This window comes from Panthera tigris, chromosome E2, assembly GCF_018350195.1.
Source record: "Panthera tigris isolate Pti1 chromosome E2, P.tigris_Pti1_mat1.1, whole genome shotgun sequence".
NCBI lineage: Eukaryota > Metazoa > Chordata > Mammalia > Carnivora > Felidae > Panthera > Panthera tigris.
The window spans coordinates 30950387-30963621 of record NC_056674.1 but is presented as its reverse complement, the minus strand read 5'-3'; the positions used below and the strand labels follow the sequence as shown (position 1 = coordinate 30963621).

Below are 13235 nucleotides of genomic sequence, written 5' to 3'. Positions count from 1 at the left end.
TTTCTACTCTTTTCTTTTTTAATTGGATTATTTGGGTTTTTGGGTGTTGAGTTTTATAAGTTCTTTATATATTTTGGATTCTAACCCTTCATCGGATATGCCACTTGCAAATATCTTTTCCCATTCAGTAGGCTGTCTTTTAGTTTTGTTGATCGTTTCCTTCGCTGTGCAGAAGCTTTTTATTTTGGTGTAGTCCCAATAGTTTATTTTTGCTTTTGTTTCCCTTGCCTCGGGAGACATACCTAGAAAAATGTTTCTATGGCCGATGTCAGAGAGATTACTGCCTGTGTTCTCTTCTAGGGATTTTGATGGTTTCAGGTCTCACATTTAGGTCTTTAATCCAGTTTGAGTCTATTTTTGTGTACGGTGAAAGAAAGTAGAGCATTTTCATTCTTCTGCATACTGCTGTCCAGTTTTCCCAACATCACGTTGAAGAGCATCTATTTTCATCTTAAAGTGCCTTGAGGCTGCCTCATTTCCCTTGGAGTCCATCATCTTTGTTTTCATAATGAACTGCTTTCTAACCGCAGAGCTAGGGGCGTACAGGTTGGTAGGTGTTTTTAATTTATTTTAGCTGCTTCCGTCCTTCATTTGTCAAATACATGGTGCATACCTACTACATCCAGGCATTGGACTGGCTGTCGGGGAGACCATGAAGAGAGAAACACACGGTCCCTGCCTCATGGCACTTACATATAGTGTGGGACAAAGACACCAATAAGTCCTCTCCCAAAGCAATGGAACATCACCCCGAGGAAGTGGTGTTTCAGCTGAGATCTGTGTAGGGTAGAAATAAGAATGTTCCAGGCAACGAGAACAACCCGTTCAAAGGCCCCACCTTGCAATGAAATGAAGTGGGAGTGCCTCATACCTCAGAGGAATGCAAGTGACTGCAGTCTGGGGCAAATGCGGCTGGACAGGTAGGTGTTTTCCCACGACACCATTGGTCTTTGTCCTAAGAGCTGTGGGAAACCACTGAAGGGTTGGACTCCTCAACAAAAATTGAAGCCCTGTCAGCAATGCAGAAGAAGGACACGGATATCAACTACACAAGTGACAGTACTCCTAGAAACACCCCAAATATGATCTGAAACAGAAACTTCCCATTTCCCACCCTCCCACAAACAGCATGATTTATTGTTTCTCATCTTAGTGAATGTTCTCACCATCTATCCAGTAGCTCGGGCCAAAAGTCTAGGTGGCATCCATAACACCCTTTTGTCTTTGTACTCCTACTCCCCAGGTCCTATCCATGGCCAAGTCCTGTCCAATCCACCTTCTAAATATCTCTGCAATGCATTCACTTCTCGATCCCACCATTACATTCATGCAGCCATCTCTGGCTCAGTGACTGCAATGGTTTCCCAAATGCTCTCCTACGCTGGTGGCCTTTTCAAAATACAAATCTGATTATGTCAGTACCCTCCCTCTAGGGAGGGATACAGGGTAAATCTTGATTGGCCCTAGCCTATCATGGCAGACTCCTTCCACTTGCCCTTGATTGGTTTCGGTGTGGACAGAGTCCCAGTGACTCATTTCTGGTCATTGGAACTCGGGCATTGCTTCTGAAGGGCTTCTGGGAAAGATATTCTTGCTCTTTGGAAAAGACCATTGGAAGAAAAGGATCCTCTTTATTTTTCTGGACAGTGTAACATTTGGGTGTGCCTGGGATGGCAGCAGCCATCTTGCTTCCAGCCTGAAAGTACAATTCCAGGGACTGTGGGGAAGCAATATCTGAAGCCCAGGGTGCCACCCCCGGAGCCTGCCCTACCTTGTGAGATGAATCCCCTTGCTATATAAGCCAGTTTGACCTGATTTTTCTGGCATATGCCACCGTAAGGATTCTAACTGATGGCGTGTCTGAGGCATCCAGTGCGAAGCTGACACTTGTACATAAGCAACTGAAGCTCAGTGAAGCGGTCTGAGCTGGAGTAACACATGGGAGTCCTGGGTGAAGCCTGGGGGAAGGAAGGAGCTCGCCAAGGAGGGTGACTCCAGGAAAAGAAGTTTGGGAGAGGATGATGAACCTGCAAACAAGGTTGGGAGGGATTGGGCCAGAGAGGTGCCAAGGGAGACCACCTGTGGCCAAAGGATTTCCGGCTTGCCTTCCTCTTTATATTGAGTGAGACTAATATTAAGGACATGACAGCATTCCTAAGGGTATTCGGCCTGGACCAAAGGAAGTGGCTGAAGAGTGTTTTCAACTAGGGGAGGAAGTTGGATTTCAGAACCAGCCCAGGGGATTAACAAGAGTCTGGCTGCCTGCCACTCAAGAAGGTCTAAAATGACCAGAATTTCAAAGGCAACCAAAAATGGTACAGCCTAGTCAGACAATATTTCTCCTCTTCTGAGTGTAAGATAACTGAGTCAGGTGGAGATTGGAACGGCAACCCAGGAGAAGGCACCATCGTAAGAAAAGGCTTGGCGGTGTGAAAGCCAAGGGCAGCCATCACGGAATACGGCTGGAGACAGACGTGGGAAATGAGATGGGAATATGGGAAGGAGGGCAGCATGGGGTGTGCCCTCTAAGCCCGGCCGAGTTCAGCTTTATTCAGCCCGAAAGGGCTTCCGTGGAAAACTTCTGAGCAGTAAAGGGTCGGATGTGCTAAAGGTGCTCTGGATCGAAGGGAGGCTTTGGGAGGTAAAAAGAAATCGAGTCAAGGGGCCAGAAAGAGATCCTCAAACTTCACTTTGAGCCAGATCACCAGAGGTGGTTGTGACAAATGTACTTTCCTGCTGCTCACCTCCCCCCCCCCCCCCACGCGGATTCTACGGGCTCAGTCTGATTGGCACATTTTTTAAAAGCTCTTCTGGCAGAAGCTACTGCCAAGCGATGACTGGGGAGTTTAGTTCCCACCATGGGCTCCTCCTACTCTGAAAGAACACGGGCGTCTGTCAACGTTACATAAAACGTTCCCGCAGATTCCCCCGACCTGATAGCCACTCCCCGCGGACCAAGAGGGCACGACGAGGGGCTCGCGGCTCCCTGAAAGCGGCACGCTCACGCCGCGGGCCCCGCCCGTCCGCAGGTCGTACTTTCAGGGACGCCGGCCCCACCCCGGCCCTGCCCTGGCCCCAGCTTCGAAAGGCAGCAATCACAACAGCCTCCCTAAAAGGAGGCAATGGCCACGCACTAACCTGTGGGCAGGTCTTTATTATGACTGGCGCGTGCCGCGGCCAATTACGTTCAGGCGCTTATTTGTTTCCTCCCCCCTCCCTCCCAAGGGGCCGACACTTCCGTGAAGGACAGTTCACTCCCGGCGCTGTTACGTAAGGGGAGGGTCAGGCGCTGCCCCACCCGAGAGGAGCAGATTTGACTGGTAGGACGGAGTGCTGTCATCCTAACGCCCCCGGAAGAACGTCCTTGACGGACAGGTATGGGAACCAGTTGGCACCGGGAAGCTGGGCGGAAGCGTCCGGGCTCAGGGGCGTGGGGCAGGGGGCGGGGCCTGACACCGAGAGCAGGGCGGGGCGGGGAGTAGGCAGGGGCCGGGCTGGTGCTGCGGCCAGAGATGCTGTGGGGCCGCGACGGCACCCGGCAGCTGGGAGCGCTACGTTGAAAACGGCGAGGTGAGGTGCACTGCTGAGCCGGCTGTGAGGGCTGTGAGGGCCGTGGAGTCCTTCAACCTGGGCCGCTAGCGTCCTCGGCCGGGTATTTGTCTGTCCTACCCGGTTCTCTGGACTTCGTAGCGACGGCGGCCGCGCTGGGACACGGGGGCGGGGCCGGGCACCTGTCCGCGTTTGCAGGCACCTGCTGCGCCGGCTGCCGCGGGCCTCGGGGCTGTCCGGGTGCCCGGCCGGGCGGCCTGAGGCAGGGAGGCAGGCCCCACCGGCTCGCCCCGTCCGCGTCCCGCCCTCCCCGCCTCGGTCCTGCGCCCTGGTTGAGGGCGGGGGTGGGGGGGCTTCCCCGAGCCCTGGAGGCCCTCAGCTCCCCACCGGAGGGGCTCGCGGGCCCGGGGCCGGCCTCGAGCTACCTTGGAGGCTGGGACACAGCCCCTGCCTTGCATCACCTCGAGACAGGTTTGTCCAGATTCCGTGAGTGTGTGGAGATGGCTTTCCGCCCCGGGCGAGGGTGCCCGTCCCGGCTGTCCGCAGGAAGCCGGGCCAGGGCCGGGGCTGTTTTCGACTCCTCTTAACGTGGAATTTAAAGCTGTTCGGGTGATGTGTTAAGTTAGTGCCTATTTAGGGATTAAGGCACGTGGGAAAGCAGCTCCTTTTTCTAAGTTTTGACTCATGTCATGTTCAGATCATTCGTACAGCTTCGAGGTACTGATTTCTCAGCTTGTGACGTAAAGGAAGACAGTGTGTTTGGTTCGTATGGCCAGCATACGAACCAGCAGAAATTTTCAAATTGTGTCCTAGGGCTTCCTTTCATTTGTGTCACTCCTGTTGGAAAATGCTGTACCGTGCCTGGGTAGACTAGACATCTAATAAACGGTGTAGGTATTCTCTAAAGGTGACAATTTTTCCAGGTGATTATGGTGCTATTGGAAATATTGGCAGCAGTAGAAAATACCTTCAGCTTAAGGACAGGAGACACTAGCAGCAAGTTTCGATTCTTAAAGGCAAAGTCATAGAATCATTACATGTTAGACTTGGAAGAGACCATACAGGTGAATGATTCACCTCAATAAACTTATATGGTAGTGAGCACTGTTGTCCCAAGGGGAGGGGGTCCCCTGTTAAGTCAGATCTGTCCTAGATGACAGCGGGGTGCTGTACATTACTCTGGATCTGGAAACCACTGTTGTTTTTGTTGGGTCAAACAGGAACACGCCAGCACACATTTTTAATGTCCCAACCATTTTTATCTGTGTCCTAGTCACCTTTAAATAAGGCAGATTTGTGGAGAGATCTCAGCAATATTGCTATTTACTGGATGTAAGTCAACAGGTTAGTGGAAGAACCAGGATCCTCATTCCTGTGACTTAATTACTGGGTGGCATTATGCCCTGGAAAGGAAAACAGCAGTAATTGGCACCCAGGAGATAGGGGAGACTTGGTACCCACCCGTGGATATCGCCGGCTTGTCATAAAACAAATGTTTGCTGTCAGGGACATTTGGTACGTGATTCTCTAATGATTTGCTTCTTATGAATCTAGTCGAGTGTTGCAGAGTTCTGTCCCTTTTAACCTTCAGCCTTTTTGATTGGTGCGGGTAAGCCTGTGCCCACAGAAGGAGATCTGCATTAAACATAACCGCGCCTGGGGCAGATCACCAGAGCTGAGGAGTTGCTGTTCTTCCAGCCTGGCTCACTGCTTTTCCTCTGCCTTTTCCTCGGTATTTTTAGTAGATGACCCACTGACTTTGTGACCTTTGAGGCATACTTTCTTGTCCGTTACTTGAAGCTTTGCTGGAAGATTTGTTCAGGAGACGTTTTGCAGTCCTCTCTTGCGTGTTTATTACCGGAAATAGCTGAAAGAGACCATTTCTTGAGGATGGTCCTGACAGGACCCAGTTTTCCCTCTCTTAGACGCTCTGTCTTCTCTCTGTTATGTCTTTGGCTACTAGTTTTGCCGGGGAGAATCATTTTGTACTTAAAACAACTCACATAAGGCACTTAAATCAGCCCCCTTGGCTCTTTAGCTCCTGTAACTGCAGCGACAGGCCTTGTGTGTATGTGGGTACAGCACTCCACACCGGGCTCTCCCTGTAGCCCGATGCCCACAAGTGATGCCGGCAGCAGCTGTTGTGGTCCAGCCATACATTCTGCGTTTCTGGCACCAAAGCTCAACTGTATCACTGAATATTCTGAATCCTGGCCAAGGACTCGGTACACAGATTCCTGTAGGCATTTACAGGTGGGAAGAAGTGGCTCAGTCAAGTGTCCCAACTCTTGATTTGGCTCGAGTCATGATCCCAGGGTCATGGGATCAGTGTGAGCCTGCTTCAGATTCTCTCTCTCCCCCTCTGCCCCTCTCCCCAGCCTTGAGTGCGCGTGCACTCTCTGTCAAAAAAAAAAAAAAAAAAAAGTAATAATAATAAAACTGGGAAAGAAATTGGAGTCAGAAGAGGCAGGAGGGTATTGAAGGAAACTTTCTGAAGACTTTGTTCCTTTAAGTTTTTATAACTATTATATGATGTTAGGTTGAGCTTCTGTTTAGAGTGTCAGATTTAGTTCTTAACTATTCTGGAAGTCTTAACTGTTGGTGTTGGTATGTTTCTGTGTTTTCCCATCTCATCTTTAGGTAAAGTGACTTCTGAGGACCGAAGAGTTTGATGACACAAGACCACTGAATTTCTTTGTTTGGAGTCCACGTTATGAACCCTTTCTGGAGCATGTCTGCAAGCTCTGTCCGCAAAGTAGGTGTAGTTGATAAATTTAGTGAGGAAACCTATTCGAGTCAAAGTAGAACTCAAAATAGTTCGTACCAAGGTTGCCTATAATCTTAACAAAATTACCTGCTTTCCTGGTTTTAGGTTGTACTTTTTTTTTTTTTTTTAAGTTTATTTATTTATTTTTAGTAATCTCTACACCCAAGGTGGGGCTCGAACTCACAACCCTAAGATCAGGAGTCACACGTTTTTCTGGCCCAGCCAGTCAGACACCACTAGGTTTTACTTTGAGAAATAAGTAGTTAGCTGACTAAAGTCAGTCTCTGAGACTGAGATCATGGCTCAAATAGAAGTCAATTCTCGTAATCATAATTCTAAGATTATTTTGACTTCGGTTATATTTACACATGATGAAATTTGTGCCACATTATGGTAGTCTTTTTACTTAATCTGCAGGATTCCATTAGAGAAGCCTTGAGAAAGGACCTGTTCACCGTGCTCAACTCAGACTTGTGGGCACTGGTTTAATTTTTCCAAACAGAATGTCTATTTTTAAATTGCAAGAACAGTACGTTTTATGAAAGCTTAATGCAGACAAAAAGAGAATGAATATAAGCCATAATTCCACCTTTAGGAGACACCACCATTAATCATCTTTTTTTCTATGCACACGATATCCATTTTTAATGAAGCGAATTAAAAAGCCTCTGGCTGTACTTGAGCCAAGGAAGTGCCTATGAGGTGATGGTTTAATCTCTGACTCATTTAGACCTATGTTTTTGACCGGCTGACAGTGTATGCTGACAGGGGATAGTGCACACGTGGTTCACATCCATCAGAGACAAGATCAGAATCAGAGCAGCACAAGTGAGAGCGTAGAGTCACTCGTTGTTTTGAAGTGAGGTGCTAACATCAGGTGGTGACTGGTTTCCTACTACCATTGAGCTGCTTTGCACCTGACCTTCTACAGCACCTAAGAGCCAGGGGACTTTCTAGTCTTGTACAGTTGTCTGTTTGCTAAGTAACGCCTTGCCCTGTTTTTGGGGTCCCCAGAAGAAACCATTTCTTCCTGTTTCACATAAATCCTGTAAATAAATATTGGCTTTATTGTTTTTATAGGATGTACAGCTTTAAAAAAGTTTTCTGTTGCTTTAGTCTTCCTTCAGTTTTGTTCTCTAATGGTTGGCCTGCTCAGAGGACTTTCAAGTCACCTTGATCATGGTGCTGGAACGTCCTTGTGAAAGAGCCATTCCAGCTTTTAAGTCAAGGATAAAAGTGCATCACATGTACTTTCATGGTTTAAGAATCATACTAACAGGGGTGCCTGGTTGACTGAGTTGATTAAGTGTCTGACTCTTGATTTCGGCTCAGGTCATGATCTCACGGTTCGTGAGTTCGAGCCCCACACTGGGCTCTACGCTGACAGCACAAAGCCTGCTTGGGATTTTCTCCCCCTCTCTCGCTGCCCCACCCTGACTTGTGCATGTTCTCTTTCTCTCTCTCAAAATAAATAAACATTTAAAAAAAGAATCATGCTAACAAATGTTCTCACCACTTCATCTTGAATAGCGATCGGATGGTGAAGAGAAGGCATTAACAGGGGACGTGGTAACCAGCCCTCCACGCGCCGCTCCAAAGAAACAGCTACCTTGTATTCCCAAAAACGCTTTGCCCATTACTAAGCCTACATCCCCCGCGCCAGCAGCACAGTCCACAAATGGCACACATGCTTCTTATGGACCCTTCTACCTGGAATACTCCCTTCTTGCAGAATTGTAAGTACTTAAACTATTCGGTTAAATTTTGAATGACCTTTGAGGATGAAAATGAAAATTATTCTGGTGCACTCTATAAATGGCTGCGTCGTTGAATCTTAAAGCTCAAATGCATCACCCTCCAATATCAGGTAAATAAGATTTAAAGGCAAACGTGGGGGGCGCCTGGGTGGCTCAGTCAGTTAACCGTCCGACTTTGGCTCAGGTCATGATCTCATGGCTCTTGAGTTCAAGCCCTGCATCAGGCTCTGTGCTGACAGCTCAGAGTCTGGAGCCTCCTGATTCTGTCTCCCATCTCTCTCTGCCCCTCCCCTGCTCATGCTTTCTCTCTCTCAAAAATAAATAAAACATTAAAAAAATTTTTTTTAAATAAACAAAGGCAAAGGCAAATGTGGGCTTGCGTTTCCATGTCTGTTTTGGAGAGCAAGAGGAAGAGACTAAGATTAATAAGCAGGTCAGGAACTGAGTAATTTAATTTTGGTGTTCCTTTATATGAAGTGAGGAAGTCCCCTCCTGCACAGGTGCTTGTAGAGAGCGGGGCAGCGGGAGGGCAGCAATCTGTTCTTCCTTGGGTCAGTTCCAGCTGGAGGCGTGTGCTTCACTGTGGTGGTCACCTCGTAAGAGGCATCCTGACTGGCTGAGGCGAGGGTCCCAGTCAGAGGGTCAGGGAATCAGACCTTAGGAGTTAACAATTGAAGGAACTGGAACCACTACCTTAGAGAAAACTTAGGAAGTCCTCGTTAACACTGCCTTCGTGTATTTGAAGGCCTGTCGTTAGAAAGGGGGTTTGAGTTCTGCTCTGTGACCCACAAAGACAGAAGTAGGCAGTTACAGGGGAGTTCGAAAGATTTGGGCTTCGTGCAGGTAAGAACCTGACTGAGGTTGCACTTCTGTCACAGGCGGAGAGGAGCACGGCCACAGACGGCCAGGAGCACTGGCCGCGCCTGGCCCGCCACAGGGGCTCACACAGCGTTGGGTCTGCTCATTTGTTCCTGGGGCCAAAGTACGGAGAATGAATTCTTCACTTCTGTCATTTTTAAGTCCCTTTGTACAGCATCCCCACACATTCCCTCACTGTACTCGTGTTGTGTCACGGTCAGAGGGTCTGAGGCCCCAGCACAGTTGGCGGAGTGTGATTTGGTGGCAGTGGTCCCTTCAGCTTTATAATGGAGGCCTTGTGTTTGAGGCTGGAGCAAGTCGGACAGGCTTCCATTGTGGCCTCAGATCTGCTGTCTGTATTAGAACACAGCGCGGCCTCACTGTGGTACACCCATCTGCCGGCCCTACTGCTGTTGACACGCTGAAATTTTAGTGACTTAAAAATGGAGTAACTACTCAAAAATGTTAAAAAAGAAGCGTGATGGCAAGTAGGCAACAAGAACAGTCGACTGAGGTCCCAAAGTTATTTCTGTAACAAAATTCAGGCGTGGCGGGCGAAACACATTTTAAGGCCCTCGGTCAGCATCATTCAGGGTCTGGTCCCTGCCTTCCTTCCTTGGGCTCCCAGGAGAGCCAGTACCAGCACTGTCCATGCACTGGTGTTCCCTTGCCACAGCGCCCACGGGATTCAGGTGTCTGCGTGGTGGGGTCAGTGTAGGAGTAGAGGATAGCATGAGCACCTGGTATCGATGCCTGCCTTCCGCGAGAACACTGCACATGTAAGCACGGCCCTCTGCCACGAAGACTGGGGTTGAGGCCTCAGTGACGGCAAGCCTGTGCGATTTTTCTTTCTAATTACCTAAAACCGTGTTTCAAATGGCTTTTGAATGTGTGTGGGTGAAATCTGTCGTCCACAGTCACAAAAGCAAGAACTGTACTCTCTCATTTACCGAAAATTTAATGTCCAGAAATGAAACCAGGTTGTCTCGTTCAGAATTACCTACCAGCCGGTTTCCAAGATGATGTTTTGGAAACGTTGACTTCTGGGAGGAAAACTTGAATCTTTGCGTATCCTTGTTTGGCTTGACGTTCTTAGTCCGGGGCCCTCTCTGACTCCTTGTCTCTCTGTGAGCTTGAGTTATAAAGCTGGGGAATGGGCCACAGTGTGGGCCACGTGAGATCGTGGTGACGTGGCTTGTGTCAGGTGTCAGCTGCCCCTCGAGGGACTATTCCTTCTCTCGAAAAGTGAACGTAGGGTTGTTTGATATGTGTGTGTCGTTTCCTTCCGTACAATTTCACTGTTCTGCTTCTGTCTTAGTACCTTGGTTGTGAAGCAGAAGCTCCCGGGGGTCTACGTGCAGCCATCTTACCGCTCTGCATTAAGTAAGAAGGATTCACTCTTAATACGTAGCGTATTTGGTTCCTCTGACAGAAACTTAGGCCTCAACTGTTTTTTATTTTTTCCTACAGTGTGGTTTGGAGTAATATTCATACGGCATGGACTTTATCAGGATGGTGTATTTAAGTTTACAGTTTACATCCCTGATAACTACCCAGATGGTGACTGTCCAGTAAGTAAGAAATCAAGTCTGGCTTCATTTGTTGGGTCTGAGGGGGGGGGGGCTTTAAGGACTTGCAAGATTTCTTGGTTCTTTTCCTGAGCTCGTGATTTTATGATTTCAGTTTCCTAAAATGTTTCGTCTACTCTGTCAACTTTCAAGGGAATTTTTGTGCTTTGTTGTTATCTTTTGCCGTGCCAGCCCCTGCCATGAGCTTTCCTTGTTTCTCTGCTCAGGGTGTGCAAGGGAGGCTGGGAGCTGTGCTACAGCACCGACTGTGTGCATGGTGACCATTGTGCTGTAGCACAGTGACTTTTTACCGCCTTGCTTGCAAAATAGAGTTTTATAGGAAAATGGTGGAGGTTGTTAGGTACGCCTCTTGAGGCAGCTCTCTGACTTAAAACAGCAGGACTGCCTTGCCTGAAGTTCCCTTTACAGCTGTCTGTATGGGTCTAATAAGCTCCTTGCTTCCATTAAAGGACACATCTCTCTTTAAATACAGCACTTGGTGTTTGATATTCCCGTCTTTCACCCACTCGTCGATCCCACCTCAGGTGAATTGGATGTGAAGAGAGCATTTGCCAAATGGAGGTTAGTAAAGAAGTGTTTGCTTTGGTGATCTAGGTCAGCAAGAAGGTGCTTCAGTAATCATGTATGTCTCTCTTCAGGCGGAACCATAATCATATTTGGCAAGTTTTAATGTACGCACGAAGAGTTTTCTACAAGATTGATACAGCAAGCCCCCTAAACCCAGAGGCTGCAGTCCTGTATGTTACTCTTTGTTATTTCAGATAAATTTGAAAAAACAGCTAAGTAGACTATGTTGGTAACTTTCTGATTGAAACTTTTAACACAGGTATGAAAAAGATGTTCAGCTTTTCAAAAGTAAAGTGGTTGACAGTGTTAAGATGTGCACTGCTCGTCTGTTCGACCAACCTAAAATAGAAGACCCCTATGCAATCAGGTAAGTGGTACGTGATCTAGATAAACTGCACTTTGCCATCTTGTACTTCCATTTTCCAGGTGGTTGTAGAATGAGGATTTGAAGGGAAAGTGTATAATCTGTTAGCCTACAACCTTTATAATTTGTTGGCAACTCGATTTCTGATACCTCTTGGGCTTTCCCTTAAATAGAAAGCTTTATATCGACTGGCATATCGTGCCAATAGCAAGCTATTGAGTGACTTTGATTTCCTAAGGATGTTTGTAATGTGCACGTTCAAATCCACACTTTTCTTTCAGTTGGCAGTTTTAGCTGGAGCCCAGCTGCCATATCCCCACTGACATTCAGGTTTGGGGAAAGGAGGGAAACTGAATAGTGTAAATCGTGTGTTCCTTTAGCACTATGGTATTTAATCTTGGAAGCGTCTGAAGTATGGAGAACTGAGGAGTTCGTGATTTAGCTCTTTGGCAACAGATACTGCTGGGAAGGTCGCGTGGCACAGTGGTTAAGGGCTTGTGTTCTGCAGACCGCATGCTTGGTATTTGTGCTTACTGGCTTGGGTGACCCAGGGCAATTACTTAATTTTACTCCTGCGCTTTCTTCACCTGTAAACAGCAGTACTTCACAGGTGGCTGAGAGACTGAGATGAGCTAACCCATGTAAAGGGCTCTGTAAGGGATAGTCATCCTGCGAGAGAAGCATTTGGATGAACATCTAAAACTTACATGTTCGACAACGGGTTATCGTTCCTTAAGTTTTGTTAAGGGGACTGACTTCAGTATTAAAAAACGGATGTTATACATATTTAGTAAATCAGAGCGGTTTAATATTTTTCTCTTCCTTAAGCTTTTCTCCGTGGAATCCTTCTGTACATGATGAGGCCAGAGAGAAGATGCTGACTCAGAAAGTAAGTACATAACCATTTTTGAAATAGTGAACTGTTTCCTCTCTGAAGGTCTTCATTGGAGACTATTTATCCTAAATACAAATAACGTTTTGGGAAATGGAGATTTTGGCACGGTACAAACTCCTCAGGCGTATTTTTAATGTCTGTTCTTGATTATGCCTAGAAGAAGCCGGAAGAACAGCACAATAAAAGCGTTCACGTTGCTGGCCTGTCATGGGTAAAGCCTGGTTCGGTGCAGCCTTTCAGTAAAGAAGAGAAAACGGTAGCAACTTAAGCGCTGGTGAATCCGGTGCCCCGTGCACTTTCCTGCCGGCTGCGGGCCTGGTGAGAGCTGACCGGTGGCAGAGGGCCGCCAGAAGAGTAAAACTGTGCGAACAAGGACTGCTATCTGTGTCCATGGATGCTTAGGTTCTAACAGCAAGTTTTGGAAACCTCTCTTTAAGTAATGCATTACTTCTGTCAGAAGTGTCTTTAGGGTGGTTAACTAGTTCAGTACTCCAAATTATTGGGGGCCTCGAGGCTTAAGTATTTTTCTGAATATAATGTTAAAGGTAAGTTACATTCATTTACACTAATAGAGTAGACAGTTGGGCGTGCTATCCAATGGCTTTACCCCCATGGTTTCAGTTGTACATATGTTAGGACGCGGGAAAGAGGTAGAGAGAGAGCAGGTTCCATAGCTTATTAGCACTTGTAAGTGGAAGATCATCTGAACCTCAGTCTTCAGCCTACTGTCTCCCTGGTTTACCAGCCCCTGTCATCACTGAGGTACATGTTAGGTGAGGGAGAGGAAACCAGAACACTTGTTCATGGTGGTTTATTTGTTTGTTTTTTTTTTTAAGCAAATTACTTACTGTATTTTTATGGCAGAAGGGAGAGAAAGTGTTAAAACGGT

General features: G+C 47.4%; 2 protein-coding genes and 1 long non-coding RNA gene across 5 annotated transcripts in view; 1 reads left to right on the top strand and 2 right to left on the bottom strand.

Moving 5' to 3' along the window:
- Window positions 1-360: 360 nt before the first annotated feature.
- LOC122234370 lies at window positions 361-3233 on the bottom strand. Its single transcript, XR_006212148.1, has 3 exons — window positions 3139-3233; window positions 872-1010; window positions 361-777 (listed from the first exon to the last, which is right to left on the bottom strand). It is a non-coding gene; the product is annotated as an uncharacterized LOC122234370 (long non-coding RNA).
- Window positions 3234-6215: 2982 nt separating this feature from the next.
- On the top strand, window positions 6216-13167 carry LOC102952611 (AKT interacting protein). 2 transcript variants are annotated; one of them, XM_007096679.3, is made up of 9 exons: window positions 6216-6304; window positions 7847-8052; window positions 10250-10314; window positions 10402-10502; window positions 10993-11081; window positions 11159-11257; window positions 11347-11454; window positions 12280-12340; window positions 12507-13167. In XM_007096679.3, the coding sequence occupies exons 1-9, from the start codon at window positions 6263-6265 to the stop codon at window positions 12612-12614; spliced, it is 879 nt and encodes a 292-aa protein (XP_007096741.1). In that variant the 5' UTR covers window positions 6216-6262; the 3' UTR covers window positions 12615-13167. The 2 variants fall into 2 exon arrangements, with proteins under 2 accessions (XP_007096741.1, XP_007096740.1); XM_007096678.3 differs by having other exon boundaries at window positions 12504-13167.
- RBL2 (RB transcriptional corepressor like 2) overlaps window positions 6253-13235 on the bottom strand; it is a 62814-nt gene continuing 55831 nt past the window's right edge. Inside the window, exon 23 of one of the 2 annotated variants that reach the window (XM_042970524.1) lies at window positions 6253-6336. The gene's annotated coding sequence lies outside the window, so the exon portion shown is untranslated. Of the gene's footprint in view, window positions 6337-9734; window positions 10306-13235 lie in introns of those variants that run through there. The other variant, XM_042970523.1, reaches the window with a different exon arrangement.